At 32.3% G+C, this 25,265-nt stretch overlaps 1 protein-coding gene across 1 annotated transcript; it reads right to left on the bottom strand.

The window, feature by feature from the left end:
• LOC136036245 (CCR4-NOT transcription complex subunit 6-like) lies at window positions 1-24,860 on the bottom strand. Its single transcript, XM_065718357.1, has 6 exons — window positions 24,712-24,860; window positions 20,907-21,058; window positions 18,693-18,917; window positions 13,637-13,814; window positions 9,106-9,245; window positions 1-6,185 (listed from the first exon to the last, which is right to left on the bottom strand). Exons 1-6 carry the CDS (start codon window positions 24,768-24,770, stop codon window positions 6,100-6,102), a joined length of 840 nt encoding a protein of 279 aa, XP_065574429.1. The 5' UTR covers window positions 24,771-24,860; the 3' UTR covers window positions 1-6,099.
• Between the last annotated feature and the right edge of the window lie 405 nt (window positions 24,861-25,265).

Here is a 25,265-nt window from a genome sequence, read left to right as displayed (position 1 = left end):
TTAAACGCGAGTAATTTATTAGCCATTGATATAAATTACAATGACCCGCACATAAACGTAGATGAATTGGTATGACAGATGACGTTTTTGTCAAATGTCACCGTCTTTCCATTCAAATTTGGAGACAGACACAATTTGTACTGTGATATTGGTACAGCAAGGGAAGCAAGGACACAAAAGAACCCGTTTATCTCTTCCAATGTGCTGCAGAACAGGGCACAAGAAATTTCAAACAACGAAATAACTAAAACACACACTTGGCTCTATGACTTAGTCCTGTTTCGATGGAGCAATCCCTCCATATTCACTCCCAAGCACTGTTTCAACAGGGGTGGGGAGTATAACTAGTAATATTACTTGGTTTCTATCTTATCATTTAATAACCCTTTCTACAGGGTACATATTTCAGAATAATAGCGGACATCTTGATGTATCAGAAGTCCTTCCCCCTGCTAAGAAAAATTCTTTTAATTCATTTAAAATATCGGAAATTTGAGTATCAAGGATAGGAAACCAAGAAAACAATAAAGGCAAGTTAAAACATGCATTTAAAGTCTCAAACAGACATATAATTAAAAGTTATTATAAAATTAGTAATAATACAATACCAGTTATAATAATTGTTAATACAAAGAGTTGCGACTATTCCAAATGAAGCTTAAGCTGAAATAAACCAGCTCTTGCGTTAGGGATATTAAAACCATCGAAACAAGATAGTCACAAACAACAATTCCTTTTACGACACCTATGAATTTGATCATTCAAGAAAAAAAAAGACAAAAGAAAGGAAAACCTTACCCGGCAATTTATCAAACCAGAGGATTCAGAAATGAGTAATTACTTTTTATATGCGTTAGAATACAGTAAACAATTCTTTGGTATTAAATCCAGGCTTCTGCCTCGATTCTCAGACTTTATTTTAATGTGAATTTCAAAAAAAGACAAACTAACACAAAAAAAAAAAAAAAGCAAAGAACGGAGAAAGCATTCATTTTCAGAATAATATAGGAGCCATAAGAATGTTTATTGACTGTAAAAAAAAGGCCAGAAAAGATAAATTGGAATGACGTCATGCGAGCGCCGAAGTTCCAATCTACCGACCGTACCAAACGGCGCAAGGCGATAAAAAAACTAGTGGTCTTAAGTCAAGCTATAGCGAAGAGATAGAAAAAAAATTATTTAAACAAGAAGCATTACTCCGGGGAGACACGTACACACAGAGGGAGGAGGAAGAGGAGTAACTTGTGATACAGGCCAGCTAAAATTGGAAATGATTTTTAGATATCCTCCCATGATTTCTTGTAATATTCGTGACGCTCTCGTAGTTATGATTATTTTACTTCCATTAAATACTTTTTTGCTTATTTACGTGCCTTCAGGTAGTAAAATTAGCTTAATTAAGAGCTCTTCTTGAGTATCATACATTTTGAAATAAAGGATTAATCAATAGGAGAAAAGAATGACAGGTAAAAAGTCAACTACAACATTTCTGATGTGGGATGCACGATATTGCCTGATAAAGGTGATCATTACAAGTTCAAAAGTATTTTAAAATACAACTAGGATTAAAAACCCAAAATTTAAAAGTTAATATGAGCATACAAACAGCACTAAATACAATTTCTTATCCAGCACCCAGACAAAAAAAAAAAAAAAAAAAAAAAAAAAACGAAGTAAAATTTCTATTAGAAGACCTGCCCAGAGAGAAAATTACGTATTTTATTCTGTGACCTCTATTTTCCTGAAGTTTAAAATGCAACAGGGAATACAAAACCGAACCAAACTACTCCAATATTAGTTGTTTATAAAGTGATATATGTAGAGGGGGGATTTAAACCCCACAAAAACTGTTAAAAATCTCGGTCTTTGGTGCATTTGGGAATATTCTCCAACCAGTCCCCTCCTTCTAATTTTTTTTTAAGTAAGAATTTTTGCTGTCACACGGTTGGCCAGACGAACCACCCTAATGATCCGACAACATCTATTTGAAGTTTTCAATAAGTACTAACTTTTCAATCAATTCTTATCGCTTTAAGCTACTTCCCATAAACAGTGACTTTTAATATTTACAGTCAAAATTCGGTTTTTGGAAACTATTAACATAATTTCTGGGGTTCCGTTTTGGCCATTCTTATTAAAAACGTACTTAATATAAGAAAGAAGTTTATAAAAAGAAAACACGGGGACATATTTTCGATAATACTGCTATCATTGCTGGATCAGAAAATTTGAACATTACAAAAAACAGCAACTTAAAGCTTAATAAGACGTTTTACAATTATTAATTGTGATATGCCAAGTCCCCTCCTAGACCTAATTACAAGTCCAACATTTTATACCAAAAAAAAGAAAAAAAAATTAACTGTTGGCAGTTTTGGCTTCAAAACTAAGGTACCTTGCTACCCTTCATAAAACATCACATATGTATACTGAAGATAAAGAATAAATACGACAGAGCATGAAACAAGATGGTAACATCAGTGCATAAATCTTGCAAAAACATTTACATTTACGCAGTGAGGCGTATGTAATTAATGAAAATAATTCTATTTTGATGACAATCTGAAGAATAATTTTCTTATTCTCGCAGAATTTTCATTACTTCTTCTTATGAGTGTATATTGATTGGATTCGATTTAATTTTTGAGAAAATATGTTAAAATAGAACTGCTTAGTATATTTTATATTAGGTAACTATCGCCAACTAAGCAAACGGAGTAAATTAAATTTAATAAGAATAACTGAATTAAGTGTAACTGTGGTCACTGGCAGATCCAAGGAGGTTCCCTGACCCCCTCCCCCAAGATTTTTCTGGCGCCCTCTTATTATGGTTTTTCTTCTTTTTTACTCTTTTTTAGAATAAATTTGTCAATTTGGTCAATTATTGGCACCTTTGTCGCATCGAACCCCCCCCCCCCCCCGAAATTTTGCTCATTGGCGCCCTTGTCACATTGGGTCTCCCCCAAGATTTTGCTCTAAATCCACCCTTGACTGTGGTTTACAAAGTGGTCCTTCTACTAGGCTCTCTTCTTGAGATTTATTCACCCCATTATCATAACATGACCTTACTTATGTATAGGGTGCGACTCAAAACTGAAGCCATTCCCAGCACATTATTCGTAAAAAAACAAGTTTGGAATAACCATGCTGGTAACAACTCTCCGGGTAATTTTGACAGGATTTTACTCAGCTTAGAATAGAAAATTACACCTCTGTAAATGAGTTCTTGACTCAGTTACTTCCAGGGTCAACTAAAGATCAGCAAGAATTAGATTGAGTTTAGGCCCTTACCTAGCATAGGTTGCCATATTGCTAGAAAAAACGACAACAATAACATATAACAGATGTATTCTTGTATAAGCTTAGAGACTGATTAGAAGGAGCAACATAACTTAAAAATTTGGTGAGAATATCATGAAAATAATCAGTCAGAATTGAAACGATATTGAGTAAGATTAATTAAGCTAATTAAGTCCCCGTTAAATTTTTTTTTGAATATTTGCAGCAGACAATCATTTTTAATTTCGCATTCTGCCACCCCCGATTGAGCTCTAGTCTACAATTTTATTCATAGTCAACGTCAAACCAGAACCTGGATTTTATAGAAACAATACTAATAAATTATATCATCTTCATTGTCCAAATTTCTCCCTCGCAAAATCATACAAAGAAAGTTATTTAGTTATTATTTTGTGTCTTAATAATAAATCCCGAACCACCCCTCATTTAGTTTGAGCTAAATCTATAAGTAACTAAATACACTACACAAGATATTTCACTGAAGGAGAAGGATAGGAACCACCAAAAGATTTTAGTATTTTTCCATCCAATAATGTGACTACGATTGATAGTGACGACTGACGACAGTTAAAAACGCAATGAGAGAGTTGGTACCCACATTTACTTGAATCTCTGACGATGGATCCACAACTAGCTAAAGATCTGTAGAAATATTTTTTGTTAGACTGAAAAAAAAATGAAAAAGTTAAATTAATAAATTAAGTAATCGACCATTGATTTTAGATGAGATACTGCAAAACAAACATAAACATTTTTCGCGGAAAGGAGCAGTTTTTTTTTATCATTGAATTTTTTTTCTTTAATAGCACTGGGAATCCTCTTAACTTCATAAATTTGAAACATTTCACATTATGCTTTCTAGGAAGTCTATTACCATAAAACTCCTTGGTGGTTACTCTCTAAGGAGAAAGCATGGGTAACCCAGTTACGGTTAGATACAAGTGACCTTGAAATATCGAGGTCTTCGAAGCTCAGACTCAATACAACACAAAAAATTGCACTAAATTTTTACGGTATACACAATAAGATACAATTTTTGGAAGTTGCAGTGTTAACAACCCAATAATTTCGTTTATGCACAATTATAAACAGATTTCAAACGAAAAATTCCTGTCACAGTTTAGAAAATTATAAAAATGAAGACGAGCCCTATAAAAAGTTTAAGAGAACAAGCCAGGATATTTTTTGTTCAACAACACTCGTAGACTTTCAGCATTAACAACGAAGTAAATTGCAAAACTATACCAAGATGACTGATTCAAAAAAAGAAAACAACAACGCATTATTCGCCACAAAAAAGTAACAATAATAATGTTGGTTATAGCATGAGTACGAATACAATACTACGTAATTTTGTTTGAATAAGATTATTTTTACAAATTCGAATCGCAGAAACGCTAGTGAAGGCTAGGGATTGCCTTGTCGGGGATACTGGTTCACAGTTCTTAATCTCTAAAAAATAATAATCTAATAAAAAATACAAAAGAGCCAGACTAATTTTCTTTTTCTATTTTAGCAAGTAATGACATTATACTGAGCATGTTAGCTTCATTACCTCCGACAGAGGTATTAGTTTTCAGCTCCAAGGGATATAGCAGCAATGGGCGTGGACAATATCTTATTTTGGAAGAGGGGAGAGAACCAGAATTTTGTAATGGAGACTGGGGGGGGGGGCATAGATTCTTCGTTTGACAGATGTAATACAAACTTGCATTCCCAGAGGAGGAACGAACCCTTTTGGATCACTTTTGCTATTCCCAAAGCTGTCTCTCCCGTATTTGCATGACCCATCATCCTTGATACTGACTTAAATGATATTTTGATTTAGGTAACATAAATCTTACCAGTTATTTAAGCAAAACAAATTATATATATATATATATATATATATATATATATATATATATATATATATATATATATATATATATCATTTTCAGTTGATTCTGACTTATAAATCAATAGGTTTTCTTCAGACCAAGAGCAAAAACTAAGGAAAAAGACTTCCTTTTCCTTTCTAATTCCTTCAGTTTAAGTTTCCAAGGGAAAATAGAAACTGAAAAGGACAAAACAATTACGTCATGGTTCCATGCTTACATGAAAAAGACAGAAATAATATTATTAATAAACAAGTTGGTATTTCCGTCATAATAATTATAGAAATTTATTATATTTAAAGAGCGGGGGGAATCTAAAAAGAATAGTTTTAAACTTTTAGATGTCTTATTAGATAAAATGATTTTTACGGTTATTTATAAAACTGATAATTCTGCGGTTTGTACTGAAAACTAATACCTTTTTACATTCCAAGCATTTTGCTTCTAAACCAAAATTTTTTACAATTTAAATGGTACAAATTCAAAGAATGGCAGAAGCAGTAGAAATTTCATGATGATAACAGTAACTATCGTTTTTCATCAAATGAAGAGGGAGAGACAAGAATTATATAGTACAAAGGAGGGAATATACAGCTCGTGAGTGTTTCTTTCATTTTAAGGTGACACAATTAAAAAATAAATCTAAAATTAAAAACCTAATTAAATTGACTTATCAAAACACACTACAAGTTGCAACACATACAGAATATCACAATTATTGAAAAAAGGAGAGAGGAGACTTGTCGAGATTCGCTCGCCTTCTGATGTCAGGTTGGGTTTAGTATACACAGTTGCACTTAAGATGTTAACACTCAGTTATAAAAGAGGACCAATTTCATCTCCCTATCGTACAAAAAATGGACGTCGGAATTCGTTTTTTTTTGTTTCTTTTCTTATGAAAGTTTGTGGGTTTGAGCAGAGACTACCGTCTGGGTATGATCAGACTGTTGTTGATTCCTGACTGATTTGACGAATCCATCTCAAATTCGACGAGCAATGGAAAGTGATCTAAAATAAATCGTAAAATTTATATCTGAAAATTTATCTTGAGATAATGATTATATACGTCCATAACATATATACAAGGGAGGGGCATACTCAGGAATTATTCTTGGTAAGGGGGGGGCTAGACCCCCCAAAAAAGTGATATAAGGGCATACTCATTGGCATATTGGCCTTTGGATGTGGGGGGGGGGGGGGCTAGACTGAAAGAAGACTTAGATGTCAAAAACAGATAAGATTGATCATTCCCTCGTCATAAATAGATAGCTATGATGCGTCACATGGTAACCACTCTCTTGTGGATAAAATCAAAATTACGCACAACTACTGCGCCAATTATTGTAAATTATCAAGCTGAACTAGTTCAGCTTTCAACGAATTTACAGCAAGTACGAAAAAATACATCAGCAAGTTGAAAAGTGGCAATACTTCATCCTGTCCCAGGAATGGCTCAATTAGTAATCACTAGGTTATGCAAGGACACACAGTTAAAAATTGAATTTTAGTGAACCACATGCGCCACAACTACTGCGCACAGTTACCTCTATTCTAAGTGCGTATATAAGGATTGATTTGGGGGGATGGAGGCGGGAGGTAAGAAATGTGTGAATTATATTGAAAGTATCAGAAATTGTCTACTCAAAGTTTTGGGATGAGGCCGGGCCTCCTGGATGCGGTACCACCTGTAAGCATGAGAAGAGTCACTCCTAGTTTCAAAAAGGCAATATTTTGATGTGGGTGAGGCAATATTTTTGTGGGGAAGTTTGGAAATTATGGAAAGCTCGGTTCTGAAGGCTCCAACCCGAGTAATTGCCTATGAATCACAATTTGATTTTTTTTTTTTTTTTTTTTAGGGGTGATTCTAGCTCCTTGATTTCACAGAATATGACTCAACATAAAAATAGCCAAGGCAAAGATTTGGAAGGGGTACTGAATCCTCAGCAATCTAATGACCTTTCTAAGCAGCCACAAAGACTAAACTAACTTTCACGCCACCTTCTCTTTGGGCAAATAACCTAAAAGCTCGATTTTACTTTATAGGTAGTGTTGAATCAGATGAAGCACTGTTGTTGTTGGAATTATAATTAGTGACTAGTTTGTACTAAGAGCTACATATATTTTTTCAGAGGTTCTTGCTGATGGAATTTTTGTAAAGTTGAAAGAGCTGCAAATATTCGTATTTGCATTCAGTGTAACAGGCTGCTACTCCTTGGAAATTTTTCAAGATGTTGGTACTTCAGTTCTGAGCTTTGGAATCTTTATATTGCGCAAAATATAAATTTTACATATTCCTGTAGCTACCAAGAAATATAATCAAAAATCCATTTATTTTCAACAAATTGTTAGTGATAATTTCAAAAACACCCTGAAAAAACTTATATATAGCTGGTTCTATTTATACATGTTCAATTCATGTCTTGCGCAAGATTGATTTGTAATAGTTTTCATGAAATAAATCATAAAATAAAGCTAAAACCCTCGATTCAGAATGGAGACACTACAGGAAAATAGGTGGTATAACCTTAGCGCTTGGCCAAACGAATTAAAAAAATTGCTTATCAAGAATGAAGAAAACAGCTTCATGCTGACCAGTCTTGTCGCATTAAAATCACGAATTACATTCAACATAAAGATAACTTCAAAATGGCTAAAAAAATTATAGATACGGGATCTGAAGAAAAAAAAAATATATATATATATATATATATATATATATATATATATATATATATATATATATATATATATATATATATATATATATATATATATATATATATATACCGTGAATGTCCGAAACACATTTTCTCCTTGGATTTAGTCAGCGTTGCCAGTCAATTTTTTCCGTTTAATGCAAGGTTTGCTCATGACAGGTTAGGTTTTGATTAGGTTCGGTTAGGATGGGTTAGCTTAGGTTATGTTTTTAACCCATTTTTTATATTTATAACCAAATTTAACTTACCTAAACTAATTTAATCTGACCTAGCTTTAACTTTTACCTTCATAGCTTGCATAAGACTGAAAAATCTGACTCATAAATCTAATTCAAACCAAGCAAAGTAAAAGAAATTTCGGACATTTCACCGATGAATGTCGACCTTAACCAGATTTTGGACATTCACGGTAACAAAATCAAATAAAATGTATATATATATATATATTTATATATATGGACATTCTAGTGATTATCGACATTAACCAGATTTTGGACATTAAGGTAACATACATATATTATATATCATCCATTGCTATTTCTACAATTAGCCATGGCTTAATGCCCACAAATACTTGATTTTAAATCAAAATCAACAATTTAACTCAATATATATATATATATATATATATATATATATATATATATATATATATATATATATATATATATATATATATATATATATATATATATATATATATATATATATATATATATATATATGGACATTCTAGTGATTATCGACATTAACCAGATTTTGGACATTAAGGGTAACATACATATATTATATATCATCCATTGCTATTTCTACAATTAGCCATGGCTTAATGCCCACAAATACTTGATTTTAAATCAAAATCAACAATTTAACTCAATATATATATATATATATATATATATATATATATATATATATATATATATATATATATATATATATATATATATATATATATATATATATATATATATATATATATATATGATATATATTTTACATACAGAACACTAAAAGAATATAAAATGCTTTAGCTCTTCTTAACATGTGTTAACTCGTTCCTACTCACGAAATTCGTACGAACATTATGCTTCGACTAAAGTGCTTTTTAATCACAGTTTTATTTATTCTTTTCTGATCAACACTTTTTTATTATGACGTTTTAATGGAAAAAAATGGGAAGGGAAGAAAAAGATAAAAGACGAACAGACCTGAGGGTATATGAGGATGAGGACAGCCAAGAATTTTATTTTCACGAAACCATTCCGTGTCGATTCCTCCAAGTAAGCCAAGTGGATGCATGCTGGCTCTCGAATAAAAAATGTAGTCAATCATTCCCTTGAAGTCGTAACTGTAAATTCAAAATAAAAACGAAAATGATAATTTTGAAAAAAAAGAACGAAGAAACTTATTCTTAATTATCCTACCATCATCCACAAAGGTTTTCAGTCCACTTGAGGAGAGAAGTCTATTTAGGAAAAAAACAAACCAACAAAAATCAAGAATATATACAATTGTGGGTCTTTAGAATTATTTTCAGTTGTATTTATTTCTCCCCTTTCCAATGTTAAGTTTTTAATTCAGTTTGTGGTTACTTTCTTTGCATATAACCTTCACAATAATTTTTGAGTGCAATATCGTCGATTTTCTTTTTGATTTCTCATGTACATTTTTTGTAGTTAACTAAAAATCACAAGCTACACAAGGAGCTCAATCAAAAAGAGATATAGCCTAAGAGGACTGAACACATCTATAATTAGTTACAATTGAAATTTTCATACTGAAACACATCTACGCAAAATTCCACTTTTTAAATAAATAAGCTGAAATCAATTTATAATGGACTACTCGACACAAAAATCATGTTTTTCATATAAACGATACTTTTGATTCATTTTCTCGAAAAAAGCGCAATGAACATTTTTATACATAACGAACTAGCCTACAGCTTCAATGTGCAATTCACGGGCATTTCATGACCTTCAGTGAAATGTTGAGCGTTAAAAGCAAAGCCATAACTGTGTAATGACTCAAATGACAAATTCATTACATAAAAAAATGAAGCCAAAAATCCTTGAATTTTTAATAGAATCAAATGTTATCACAACTATCTTCGTAAGTTCTAACATCGTCATATGCAGTAGATTGAGACTTTAAATGACGCATATCGACTGCTTCTTCTCCAGATGCTCCAACTGGATCTAAGCATTATTGATAATCTAAGCGGATAAAAAAATCTAATGATGAACTTTCCACTAATTTGTTAAAAATAATACCAGTGTAATTCTTGAACTACTTCTTCATTTAACTGATACATGTACCTGTTCAGGTACATTTCCTAATAGAATGAAAAGGATGAGTGTGGTGCCATTACATAAAAATAAGAAGAAATAAACCTAATGTAAACAAGAATCGGCCATTTGTGATTGTATCTCCATTGTCCAAAGAATTGGAAACCATTCTTAAAGTAAAAATTTCTACCTTTTTAGATAAAATCAAATTTCTTCACCAAACGAGGATGGGGACTAGGAATAATAAAATCATATCTTTGTAGTCGTCAGATCGTGTGGATCTTGTGGTCAGTTGTAAGGTTTATATAACCTAGATGATATTGGTGTCCCACAAGGTTCTATGTTAGGTCCGTTTTTATTCCTAACGTATATTGATGATGTTCCATGATGCTTGCAGGAGAACAAGTCATCCGATTCTATTTGCACATGATATTGATGTGGCAGTTAAAGCAAAGGACTCATTTACGCTGATTCAAAATTTGATTGTAGATGGTTTGTTCCCACTAGTTTAGCACCAAATTTTTTTGAATACAGAATGGTTTTCGGTCTACGAGGCCGTAGTGGAAGAGATGGCAACGATTTGGAGTGGAGTCGTAGTTTCTCTGATTAAGTGTAAGAAATTATTTAGGGGGCTAGAACCAAATATACGCTGTACTAAGTAAGGGGAGGGGTTAATATTCTAAGAGACGCAGAGTCATCTTTATTAAGATTTTTTTTTATTCAGACACTGACAGAATTTTAAAATCTAGTATACCAATTATGGTAAACTTATTTGATCACAACGGCACGAAGAACTACAATAGAGAGAACAGTATTAATTATTTGGCTTACGATACGCAGAAAGAAGAAATAGTAAAAATGCGAGGGGTGAAAAGATAACCTAGACAATGGGACGATGTTTGGTAATATAACACAACAAGGTTATTTCAATAACTCTATAATCAGTTGCGAGTACACCAGCAATGGCAAGTATAACCTCATTTGGAGCTGTTCTAAAGATTCGAAATTAAAATCGAGGAGGCCATTTGAGCTGCAAATAGAGCTTTCCTTACACACATTTTTCTAACTGCTGTAATCTATAGTGCAGTTGCAGCATACAAAATAGTAGTTTCAGTAATGCTTTATAAAGAGTAGTTTGAGATCCCAAGTCGATCTGGCAACACTAAGGAGGCGGCTAGATTATTGATTTGCCAAACCCATTCTAATAAGTAATATGAGAGTCACAATAAACCACCTAAGAGAATACTTTTTCTCCTGCTTCTTGCACTGAATTAGTATATGGGTCGTTACCTTTCTTTATGCGAGATGGTTGTGATACCCCAATATTAGACTTGTATGTTCCGTATCGTATGCCAGGTATCAGAACCACGTTAGGTTTATAGAAAGTTTTTCTAGTCGCCCAATTTGGCTTTTGATATTTTTGGAATAGTTTGACATTACCTATCACTAACCGGAGTCCATCTTCTTAATCGCTGTAGATGGTGGCATTCTCTTCTCAGAACAATTAGCTCTTCAGTCCATAACCGAAAATATCTCTTGACATTGACAGTGTATAGAGGGGAGCATTGGGACGTAACTTTATGTATTGAAGCTATGAGAGACTTTGTGGATTGGTTCATTTCAAGCTGAGATGACAAGAACATACAACAAGTATCGCCAATAACATCCAACAAAATAACACTAAAGGCAACTCAAATAGGTTTTGTCGTAATTCAACTTAGAACTGATGTTTGGGTCATGTTCACTAGCATTCAAAGACGACTTGTTTATCTTTTGTCATTAAAAGAAACTGCAGGCCAATTTTCCGCATAACTGGTAGGTTAAATCAGGACGAGAGTGAATTCTGTCACAAGTGAACAAGTTTAAGCTATTTGAAACTATTAAAGAACTACTCAAGATGAAGTCTTCCAATTCCTTATCTTTTACATCAGTAGGAATATTGGATAGTTAAATGGGGCTTTTTGGTCCTTGCCCCGTGAGTATGGGGAGCTTAGAGCAAAAACAAATTCGCACGAAATATCTGATTTTCAGATGCCAGGTAAGGCGGAAAACGCTTAGTCATACTGCAAGTTCAAGTAAGTGGGGCTTTTTGCATTCAAGTCACCACCGATGTGCCAGGATCACAGTTTCAGACGAAGTAGTTGAGGAATTCTAAAAAGTTTACACACACTATGTTTAATATTGACGGTTAAAACAATAACAGCAGAAAAACACCTAACAAACAGTCTATTTATGCACATACATTTCGAAGCAGTCTACCTTAACAAGACTAAAAAGTTCCACTATTTTTCGCAATTGATACGAATGATGCCTCCATTTTGAAGTCAAAACTTATATTGGACAATCATATAATGAAAAGAGAAATCACCAATGCAACAGCACAAACAAACATAAAAAAAGGAAGAAAAAAGGAGAAAAGGAAGACTGTTTTCCTACATTAGTGATTAATGTAGATAAGTACTTGACTAAGGCCTTAACCCTACTCATCCATACAATCACATAGGTCAAACAGCATAGCCATACACAATCAACCATAAATAATAATCCATGGACAGAAATCTACATATTTTGGTCGCATATAAAACCACTTTAAACACAGCAGTGAGAAAACATGGAAAACTTTTTCAATATTTCTTAAAACTTAGAAATGCTGCAGAGATATAAACATTTTTTTTGGGATATTTTAGACTTGAAACGTATATTACATTAAGACACTTTAAAATACGAAACCTGAATAATTATTTCTACGAGAAGTCTCCTTTAATTCGGCCTCCTCTTTGGGTCCTTAGGTATACTAGAGCGCAATGACTACCTCCCGTTAATTCCGATAGTTCAGGGTTCTAAATACGATATTCCGTTTTCAGACCCAGTAGATACTTTTTAATCTCCGATATTAAAAACATGGTACTGAATCGTTTGGAATACAAATTTTCTGAATGTTGACTCTTCCATAATCACTCTAGGAGTTATTATGGGCAAACAACAGAAAACTTTCCACTCAGAAAAACCTGTCTTTATACTAGAGAAAGTTAACTATAAATAGCTTTTAAGACTATACCGTCTGGCTATATTAAATATAGAAAGCAGTAATTGAAAAAAAGAACTAATATTTTATTTAGACAGTGAAAACAAAATTTATTTCCAACGCGTTTGATTTACTGAGGAATATGTTCGAGGTTGGCTACTTATACGATTTGAAACCCTATCATGACTTACTTAGTCTATGTATCTTTAAATTATATTGCTTTTCCTTCAAAAAGGGTTCCCACAACACTCAAGTTTTAACATTCTCTTGTACAAAATAACTGGTGCCTTTCTTTTAATTTTGTTTCTATATTTAATATACCTGGTAGGGGAAACCACTTGACAGCGGGCCTTAAAGTGAATTCCCATTCAAAATCACGTGGCCCAGATAATTTAGAAGGTCCACCATTTCCGCTATATAACTTACGTGTAATTCGTAAAAGGCATGATGTCAGTTGTATAGGCAGACGCCAACTTAAATGCATGCGTGTATTCAGAGTTCTTATGAGAATGTGACACTTTCTGCAGGCAAGATTTGTACCCAAAGTCCTTGAAGTCTGGATGGTTCATTAATATCCGATTTTCTGTTAGGAAGTCGTAAACCCCTGCAACAAAGAACAAAAGTTGCATGATTTAAAAAAACAGAAAAGAGGTGGTTTGAATAATACTAAATCTGACTGGATGGGTAATTGGAGCAAGTCAGATTTAGTAATCAATTATCATATTAATACCTGAGCAATTTGAAAAGTACACACATGGACTACAAATAGTTTTGCATCATACCATGTTCAAGGCTGCCACATCAAGTGATTCGTCAATAGTGTTAATCTTTTCTTCCTCTTTCCACAGCGATGTGTTAACTCTGGATTTTTAGTGGTGGGGGTACAATATCTAAAAAAAGCCAAATTCGAAATCATACCGCAAAGAAAACTTAGACGAAGTTGTTTAAACTATTAAGTTAGAGGTTAAATCCTTATTTGAGAAACCAAAATCGTTGAATATACGACGCAGATTTGCTGAAATTTATGGCAGGCAAAAACAAAAGGGAAATCTGAAAACTTAAGACCATTATAGAAAAACAAATAGACGTTTTTGGGTAGGCACGGAAACGATGTAGCTTGCCGTTGCCTCCAGAAAATTTGAGCCTGCGTTTCCAGATGAGACGAACGGTTTACTACTGGGCAATGGGACTGCAAGCGGTTAAAAGACATCATTCTAGGCCCTCTGCGATGGAAATGTAAATTTTTATACTATTTTCTTCTACAGTTTTCTATTTTACCCCCAAAGGGGCAACCATGAAGGATGGTGAACATTCAACAGAATCTCATCATCCATAGGTCATTCTTCAATATAGGCCTAATGCCTGTATTGATTATACATAAATTAAGCATTCTTTAATGCTTAATTAATGTACCGAGAAGATTTTGACCCACAATTTCCTACTCATTCGCTCTTTTTATTCCTTCAATTGTTATGTCTTTGTTTTTGATTCTTTCCCTTTCTTGATATTCTATTAGATTCTATGTATTTCTATTCTATGGGGTACCGTGTTGCCTTAGCTAACATATAATATCAAAAATTAATTACAGCTTCATTATTTCCACTTGTTTCAAGGCAAATTCTTTATACAAATGTTTTTACAGGGATGTTCTTATGAACAGCAGTAAAGAGACAATGCCCCCAGGAACAAGAAGCCATTGGCTATTGCATATAAATAGAAACATGAGATATATTACCATTCAAATCTCGATGAAGAAACCTATTGGCACCACTTGCCCCCTCCCCCACCTTGAGAAATTTCTTGGGGGCACTGATGACCTTCCCTCTATTTGTGTCGGTAATCATGTGAATATAATGTTTCTTGTTGGACAGAGAAAGATTCTCTGCAATAAAAGTGGTGCTATTACCTCCAGCACCAATATTACAAAGGTATTCCAAAATAGGCTCTTTGAGAGTTAGGAAATATGGGCATAGAACCACTCTTTTAAGGCTTTAACCCAACTCCCCCCACGGGCAAAGAGATCGACCAGCCCTTTTTCGTAATAGCTAATGCACAATTATACACCTCTGTATATAATTTTAACAAGCCTCAAATGGATAAACTGAGTTTTATGAAGGTTTAAAATAAATGTCTATATTAACTCTTTACTTAGTATGGACCGAATACATCTTAAGGAACGAATTCACCACAACACAGCATTACTGCCTTTGAAACTGGAAATCTCAAAATATGGCTTTTCTATTGAATATCTCAAAACTTTCGCTTCATTGCTTTTTGGTACCATTTGATTGAAAATTGTCGTTTTGTGGCATAAAATGGCAGAAAAAATCTCATTACTGTGACACAATCTTTTTGCTGCTTAACAGTAGAAGTAGCGATTTCCTTTCAAAGGAGCTCTTAAACATCTCTCAATGATGTTTCAGCAACACACTAAAGACCAAAAATAAAAGAAGGGTGAGGAGAACAAAATAAGGAGAAAAATCTTTGCTTTCCACGCAAAACAATGGTTTTCTTTATTATTCAAGTTGGGGGTCTGTAATTCTTCTAAAGATAGTTTTTGGCTATGGACATTCTAGTGGCGCAGTTTTCATCTCGATCTAAAACCATTTTCATGGAGTTTCAGACTATTTTCCGAAATTCCTATAAATTTGTTTTCACAATAAACTTGTAAAACAATTATATTACCATTCCGAATAAACTGTATAAACTTCAAGTGGCGATTCTTCCTCACTTTTTTTCTTTATTCAAAACACATATTTAAATTTTCTCTTACTATGACCTAGAGTTCGTTCTATTATACTAGGTGTTAGCAAGTGCGGCCACCATGATTGCGCCCGACTCGCTCCTTATTTAGGGTCTGCTACCACAAACTGTTAGATTTGCTTGTAAAGTTCACCATCGTAATTGTTGGGAATATGATTTTATAACCCCAGAATTATCACAGTGCAATGGTTAAGATAATCTCTTGCTATGAGGAAGGACGGAGTCGAACCCACAATGTGGCAACAGATTTCAAAGTGAAGCAAATGAAATAAATCAAAACGGGACTTGATCCGTTGTGATAAATTTTTTGCTCATTTCGGGCTTCAGAAATTCCGATATATGCGATTATCACAGCACCATCGCTTCGCAATATGCAATCGCTTCAGGTGACGTACATTCTTATTTAATTTGAAGGAAATAATTTAGCAATTGTTATCCAGAATGACTTACTTATCGACCCAAGACATTATGAATGTTCAATCACATAAACATCATACAAATTTTCATCATATTACCTCAATCTTTATTTTGATAAAAATAAATCATAAACTAAAAATCTTAAACTTGCATAGGTTCAATTTGTTCCGAGGTCCTGCAATGGGGCAATGATTTCTAGCACAGATCGTTTTAAACTCAAATCCTCTGTTTCTAGGGAAAGTCTCATCACCACTGTGCTACAGTAACTCCAACTAGGGACGTCGCTGAGATTAGTAAGAAACAAGGTTTGAAGCTTTTTTCATTCTTCAGAAATTGCGATACATGGGATTGTCAAAGCATCATCTATTCAAAATATGACCTATCGCTGATTAAAGATTGTTGAATGTCCATTAAATTCTATGGTTACCTGTTAAGGACAACCTAATAGAGAAAGAATCCTAGCCAATTTGGCTGATACAGTTTTCATTTCAATCCGATTCAATTCATTCATTTATATTCGACCCATGTTTCTTTTAGTGATTTCAGGCTGTTATTGGAAATTTCCATAGGTTTATTATTACAATAAACTTTCAGTACTAAGGTTAATTTAAAGAGATCAGAAGCACTAAAACGATGAAGGATAATCCTAATCAATCTAAAGACACTTGACAAATGCAAAAAGGATATTTTTAGTAAGTAAATTCATCCGATACAAACAACAGAAATGAGCAACAAATAGTCGTTACTCCGATAACTATTGAGTTTCCATTCCTAAATCAGCTATAAATGGTGATTGTCCTTCACTTGAAAGATTTACTTTAGACGTATCTTTAAATTTCTCCGTTACTATTGTCTAGGGTTTATTCTTTACTTAAACTAGCTGCTGATTGGTAAAAGCCTGAAGAAGGATGCAAACCAACAAAATAAGCAAACTTTACCTATAACATAGGACCTTATCCAGACATCGGGGGGGGGGGGGATGTATGAACTGTGTTGAAAATGTAATAAATTGTCTATTACAAGTTTTGGAGGAGGTTACAAGTCCCTTCAATGTGAACATACCTGTTTGTATGAGAAAGGAGTCACACCTAGCTCGAAAATGCTTTGCAGTGCTTGATTATGCATAATATTATAAAAAAAAAAACACTCACGAATTAAAAATGGCCAAAATCTAGAGACTTTAGAATGAAATCATGAACTACGAGAAAATTTATCGTATTCGAACCTTTTTTAGATCACATTTTTCGCACAAAGGCATCTTGCAGAGTTAACTTTTATCAATTCTGCTGTTAATAAATATGTGTTTGGTCTGTTATTAGGTATTATTAACTAAAATAAACTTTTTCAGTAAAATAAATTTTTCAAAGAAAAGTAAAGAAGTGCATTAAACCCAAGACGAGCGGAAATAAAGTCAATTAATAATTCAAGCATGTAACGAACATAAATCACTATTGATAATAAGTGAAACACAAAATGAATAGAAATTATAATAAGTAAAGCTTAAAAGGAACAGAAACTGCCATAAACAGTAGAAGGGCCAACACTCCTTATGCTGTGTAAAGACCAGAAAGTCACTTGCGCTTTAGTGAAAACAATTCTTATTTTGAAATGTGAACTTTTATTGTCATAGCATCAACAAAAAAAAGAAAAATAATAACCATATTAACCAACATTACTGAAATGATTTAGCGAGATGCAGATTGACAGAGTTATATACATTGATATCTATTCCTGAAAGTCTCAGCAATATTTTATTGAATAAAATTATAAAAGAGAGAACGATGTAAATGTATTTGGTTTATAAAATGATTATAAAATGGACAGAAAGCTTTTCTGAGAAGGTAATCCGCCTCCACGTCAATACTACAAACAGATACACTTGTTTGTTAAGTGTATACTTTCTAATAGACACTGTTTACTTGGAGTTTCAGTAGAACCGAAAGGAAATATGCATTTCCCATTACGTATTTAATGTATATAGAAGCTAAGTAGAACCCGTTTTCATTAAGTATGCAATCTATATAATAAAAATATAATACCTGTTTTCTGACGCTCATTCCAAATGAAATATCACAAAATATATAATTTGGACTATATATTTACACATTAGAGGGGGGGGGGGGGGTAAAATATTTGGACAGTGTGAAATTATAAAACAATTATTACTTCATAATATACATAATAATTATACCTCACACATTTTCTATACAGACATGCAACAGTCACACACGCACGTTTACTAAGTAAATTCCCCCTAAGATTTCAATCAAAGCCTTGATTAAGTATACACAAAGAATGTCACCTGATTCAGGCAGTGAATTCAAATCACCACAGAGAAGGAAGCTAGTGGTGGACGGGTCAAGGCTTTTGCGGAGATTTCGGCCACTTTCCAACATAAACTGTTTCAGCTCATGCATAAGCATCATCGTCTGAATCAATTTAACATCACAGTATTCTGGATCCCAGTGAATATGAGCTGTGCAGACAACAAGAGGCTGATGAATCTGCTTTGAGTCCGCTGGGAAACCTGAAGTAATAGTTATTTTTATTACTTTTACGTCAATGGTAAAGTGGTAAGAGCTGTCTAGTCAAAACATTTTTGACCAAACATTTAATTCTATCTACAAGACAGTGAACATTTTAGTATATAAAACTTGGAGTGAATGAAATGAGATAACTAAAAGTTGTGATAGTCAATGCAAAATACCTAGATTTCGTCATTACCCCAATCAAAATCTAACACTTATTTTTCCAGACTACTAGCTCTTCAAAACAGTTTTTGAACTATTCAATAGTTTTTGTTTCACCAAATAAAGTGACAGGGGGGTAGAATGACAATTCTGTTTGTCGATTATGTGGACAGGTTTAGAAAAGCTTTTAAACTTAACCCCTCTAAAAGTATGATTTAAAAAGGTGTTGCTGAACGAATGAAAACTTGAGTAAAATAGTATAATAACCTAGTAGTCTAATAGCCTATTAATAATAGCCTAACGAAGAAATATAAAATATTAAGCGATGCAACAAGAAACAAACTTTTTTTTTATGAAATCATGTAGAAAATTAGACTATTTTCAACTGACAATAGTTTATAAGTATGTTCCTTACTAAAATGTTCTTTATATTTGGGCCGTTCTTCTTTGGCTATTAAATTTTTTTTAACTACTGGCAGGTTTCAAGAAAAAAATCCTTTTGAAACCAATCCGCAGAGAAAAATATAGCGACTACAGGAGTAAAGTGGTTCATATCCAACCGAAACGGACAATATAGACCAGCACACAAACTGAAAAAAAGTCCAAATGTGCGAGTCATGAACTTCCATCGCCAAAGCTTTTTTTCTTAGAATAAAGCAACTGAATTTAGAAATAAATGGATTGAAATATAGCTGGAGTTATAACTAAATTATGATTAATTATTACAATCAGTTATAATAAAAATAACGGTATTTCCATCGCCAAACCTTTTTTGTCATAGAACAAAATAGCTGAATTTGATTAAAAAATGAAAACATTGTTTTAGTAAGCGATTTTGTTGGAATAGGAGCGTAGGCATATTAATTATGTGTCTTTAGTTAATGTGAATTATAACTGTCCCTTATTACAGATCCGCACTTGTTTTGGAGAATGATTACGGCAGAAAGTTTCATAGGGGTTGAATCTAAAAGCAAACTCCTTGAAGATCTGTAAAGCTTCATAAGAAAAAACGTTCTTTTTGTATAAAAACATTAATTCTTAAAGTAAAGAAAGATAGTAACATCTAAGTAGAAGCGTTTAGTGCACCGGGGACTCCAATTGTGGGAGGCAGGAGGCGGGGCAAATGCTCCCCAGTTTTTTTTTACCCCTTCCCTCCCTACATTTGAGAAGTAAATCTTTTGGTATTTTCACTGAAAAAAAAAAAAAAAAAAAAAAAAAAAAAACGAATTTGCCTCCCCATATATTTTAAGAATACAGTTTTTTGTATCTTAATTTTTTAAGTTAAGAAATCTCCCCTCCTTACATTTGCATGTATTAGTGCCCCTGTAGAATTTTCCACGACTTTACATTTCTAAAATACACTCATTGTCACTCTTGAAATCAGCTATGTGAAACCTCCATAAAAACACTTGGGACAGTGTTGCAGAGGAAACATTGATCCCACATAAATATTGAACTGAAACAGCCGGGCTCAAAGATTGTGAAAATAAAATATATATATATATATATATATATATATATATATATATATATATATATATATATATATATATATATATATATATATATATATACTTTTGTACCCTTTTCTGCCACTGATCTTCTTTAATTGATTTTACGTCATATCTTTTCATCAGCACATTTACCAAATTAAAAATAATGAGCCAGTACAATGTTTTTACCTACTGGCTAAAAAATTGAGGGGGGGTCCCCCTCATTCTATAAGTGACGTCCCAGTGTACTAATATTATACTAACAATGAAGTTTTCAACCTTGTGGCTTGGATTCGTTCTAAATGTTGATTTCTAGATATGAAAGATTGTTACCATTACTCCAGGCGGCTTCGTTCGTTTCCAAAATGGCAGCAAGTCCAATATTGTCTTTGGTCATGACTCTATTTAACATGTCGTCGGAACCTTCAGCATTCGCCATTGCTAACTGATTGAATTCAATAAGTCGATCTGATACCAAAGAAAATCTAAAAGATTAATTATCTTGACAAATCATAAAATAACAAAAAAGGAAACACCAAAAACAAGACATAATCGTGGGTTGATAAGTACATTGACAGAAACGTGTTTGAAGAGGGGGGGGGGGGGGGAGGGGTAGAAAAATAGCCAGAAAAAGTCAACTAAAAACAATTATGAAAATCCGGGATCTCTTATTGGAGTTCCAGAGTACATCCTCGCTTGGCGGTGGACTAATAAACTATCAATACAAACTGAGAAAATGTACTGCAAAGGCATAAGGTAAAGTATATCAAATAGTGTTGTAGCTGTAGGAAGGGCTAAGGACGATAGATGCCTCTCAAGGAAAAAAAAAAAAACAACTTTTATTGTAATTTATGTTAACCTTTAATTTCCTTTAGTACCTTTTACTGTGGTCTATTCCTTGTGAAAGTAAAATATTCGTCGATACTACAAAGAATAATAATAATAACAAAAACCTCAATTTAACTCAGCAAAAATTCTGAAATTCTAAAAAATAGTAGCAAGCACGCTATACTGAAATGTGTACTTCCATCTGCCTATTTCTTATGTAGTGGTGGCATGCAGCTCTAGGTGGACTTTCATGTCTAAATTTGGACGTCTGACCGGCCAGGCACCTGTTTAGGCATGGAGATCTAGCAAGACATTCATACCCTGCTTTTTAGCAGAAATGATAAATATGGCAACAAAAGAAGCTTCATCACTGGAAGGGTTTGCTGTCAGGAAGCTGAGTTCAAAACTCTAGAACTAAACTCCAGCCTAAAATTTCTATTAGCAAAGTTTTAAATGTGAACAGCAGATTATTGGACTTATGTCTGGGCATCGAAACCTGTCAGGACATGCGGGCTCAGGGACTTGAACTTACATGATGCAGAAAACACTGGAAATATTCTTCATATTCTGTTTGAAGTTCTAGTAACCATACAAACTCAAAACAGTATTGCAGTAATTTTAATGTAATTAAACTCCCAAAACTCTAATAGTTAATCGCCTCCGAAATCCAGCGTCTGGTTAGGTAAGTGAAAACATGGTTGGCAACATTATTTGAACTAAAAACTAGTCCCGAAGTCGATATCTTGTTCAGATTACTGTATCGTTGGTCAAATGCATTCTACAAGATTAAAGTGATTCTGGTTTAAATATTTGAACGATTTGCTACTGAATTTTAAAGCCAATCTTTACAACTCTTATTAAAGGGTCAATTCCGGTAGACAAGGCACAATACGCCCAAGCTTCTTTAGATAGTTGAGTCACAGCGAACCCAATCAGCTGCAGTAATTCAAAAGAAATGCTTGCAATTATTATCTAGTGCGGATCTATACAAAATCCTTTGAAACTGATCAGTCTGGACTAGTTTGTCGGATCAGTTTTCCAGTACCTTAGTCTGGTCTTATAAACATTTAGATGCTCTAATTTTTTCTAAAATGCATAATTTGTCCTTTACTGGCTTGTAATGGCGGTTGTCCTTTCTCGCGCACAGGGCAAATCTTGATTAGTCCCCCCCCCCGTCAAAAAATAGCGGGCCAGATTTAATAAAAATTTTATTTGTGAACAAAACTGCTCACTTATTTATATCTGACTGTTCTTACTTATGTAGGACAAGACATTGGAGAAATGAAAATTTCGGATTCAGTTTGCTTTTACTTACTGTCAACCTTGCCTTCTATTTTATTTTAATAAAAATAACGTTTCAAAAATCACGAAAAAATTGTAATACACTATTTATTTGAAATCTTTTACTGCTAAAATTCATGCACCTGGGGCAAGTGCCCCCCCCCCCCCTAAAACCGCCTTTGCTTGTAAAAAAAGCTATTGATAACAAAACTATCTTAAATGCATCTTTTAGGTCTTTAAAAATTACCTTTGTTCAAATAACCACTATATATATATATATATATATATATATATATATATATATATATATATATATATATATATATATATATATATATATATATATATATATATATATATATATATATATATATATATATATATATATATATATATATATAATTTTTTCTAAAATGCATAATTTGTCCTTTACTGGCTTGTAATGGCGGTTGTCCTTCTCGCGCACAGGGCAAATCTTGATTTGTCCCCCCCCCGTCAAAAAATAGCGGGCCAGATTTAATAAAAATTTTATTTGTGAACAAAACTGCTCACTTATTTATATCTGACTGTTCTTACTTATGTAGGACAAGACATTGGAGAAATGAAAATTTCGGATTCAGTTTGCTTTTACTTACTGTCAACCTTGCCTTCTATTTTATTTTAATAAAAATAACGTTTCAAAAATCACGAAAAAATTGTAATACACTATTTATTTGAAATCTTTTACTGCTAAAATTCATGCACCTGGGGCAAGTGCCCCCCCCCCCTAAAACCGCCTTTGCTTGTAAAAAAAGCTATTGATAACAAAACTATCTTAAATGCATCTTTTAGGTCTTTAAAAATTACCTTTGTTCAAATAACCACTATATATATATATATATATATTATATATATATATATATATATATATATTTACATATATATATATGTATATATATATATATATATATATATATATATATATATACATAAAATTTGACTTATAGCTTCAAGTCCTTTTGAATGATCATTGCCATTTAGGGGATGGCTCTGGTCCTCCACTCCTTGAAATGAAACTTGAAAAAAACAAGCCTATTCTAATTTTCCCTATATATATATATATATATATATATATATATATATATATATATATATATATATATATATATATATATATATATATATATATATATATATATATATATATATATATATATATATATATATATATATATATATATATATATATATATATATATATATATATATATATATATATATATATATATATATATATATATATATATATATATATATATATATATATATATATATATATATATATATATATATATATATATATATATATATATATATATATATATATATATATATATATATATATATATATATATATATATATATATATATATATATATATATATATATATATATATATATATATATATATATATATATATATATATATATATATATATATATATATATATATATATATATATATATATATATATATATATATATATATATATATATATATATATATATATATATATATATATATATATATATATATATATATATATATATATATATATATATATATATATATATATATATATATATATATATATATGAAACATTTATTTATTTATTTTTATTTGTTTTATATTTATTTTATTTTATTTATATTTATTTGAAACACACGATCAGAACTCAGTTTTTATGTAAATTAAATTTGTTTTATATCGACAGTGTTTCACTGCATTCACTGATAAAATATAAAACACTGATAAAATGAGTGTAGTCGACAATTTTAAGGGATAAAAAAAGGATCCTCCACAGCCATTGTTGGCAAACAGGATGTCGTTAAATCGACGTTTCACTTGCTATGAAAAGATATAGAGTTTACCACTTATTACGTTCTTATTAGCATATTTAAGAATAACATTTGTATCGTTATATAGCGATTATTATCTTAAAAAGACTGCATGATTCTAGTTAGAAATAAAAGCTATATTTAACTAACTTGGCAACTCGGTAGAAGATTGCACATCCATCAACATATTTCCTGTCTGATTCGGACATTGTTTTGGCTCGTGATTTTGGCGAAAATATTCCCTGATATCCATCTCTTTCCAGTTCAGGCTTCAAAAAGCTATGGTATTGGTCTGTTTCAACCTCCTAAAAAAGAAAGCAAACACATAATATACATATATTGTCTAACGCAATGTTTTTACAATTTTTACCCAACATGGAATTCTTCAAATAAATTAGATGCATCTGGGATCCCTAATCAATACATGCACATCTCTCCAACAGTTGTCCATGGCACATGGGATATCATCGTAGCTCCTTCGTTTTGTGAACCATCAAGTACTTTCTGGTACGCTAGGGTTCAGTGGAGGACTGACTGAGAAGTTTTTTTCTCTCTAATGTAAGATACTAATCGGGTTCATAGTCATAAAATAATCCCATATTCATCATCCTCCCCTAAACTGGGATTTCGTAACCCGAATGAGTTGGGGGAAGGTCATAAAGAAAGATTCAAGGAAAGTTAAAAATTCTTGGAAGGGTGTGAAG

Source organism: Artemia franciscana, chromosome 15, assembly GCF_032884065.1.
Source record: "Artemia franciscana chromosome 15, ASM3288406v1, whole genome shotgun sequence".
In the NCBI taxonomy this organism is placed as follows: Eukaryota; Metazoa; Arthropoda; class Branchiopoda; order Anostraca; family Artemiidae; genus Artemia; species Artemia franciscana.
The sequence above is the reverse complement of the archived record's forward strand: the minus strand, read 5'-3'. Positions and strand labels throughout refer to the sequence as shown.

What these genes read in the sequence shown, in the direction of transcription:
- LOC136036245 (XM_065718357.1), bottom strand. Translation starts at nt 24,770, where the DNA reads ATGTCCGAATCAGACAGGAAATATGTTGATGGATGTGCAATCTTCTAC. An exon ending in ATCTTCTACCGAGTTGCCAA is followed by an intron (nt 21,059 to 24,711) that starts GTTAGTTAAATA and finishes TTAATCTTTTAG; the next exon opens with ATTTTCTTTGGTATCAGATC. An exon ending in ATGCCTTTTACGAATTACAC is followed by an intron (nt 9,246 to 13,636) that starts GTAAGTTATATA and finishes TTGAATTTACAG; the next exon opens with TTACGACTTCAAGGGAATGA.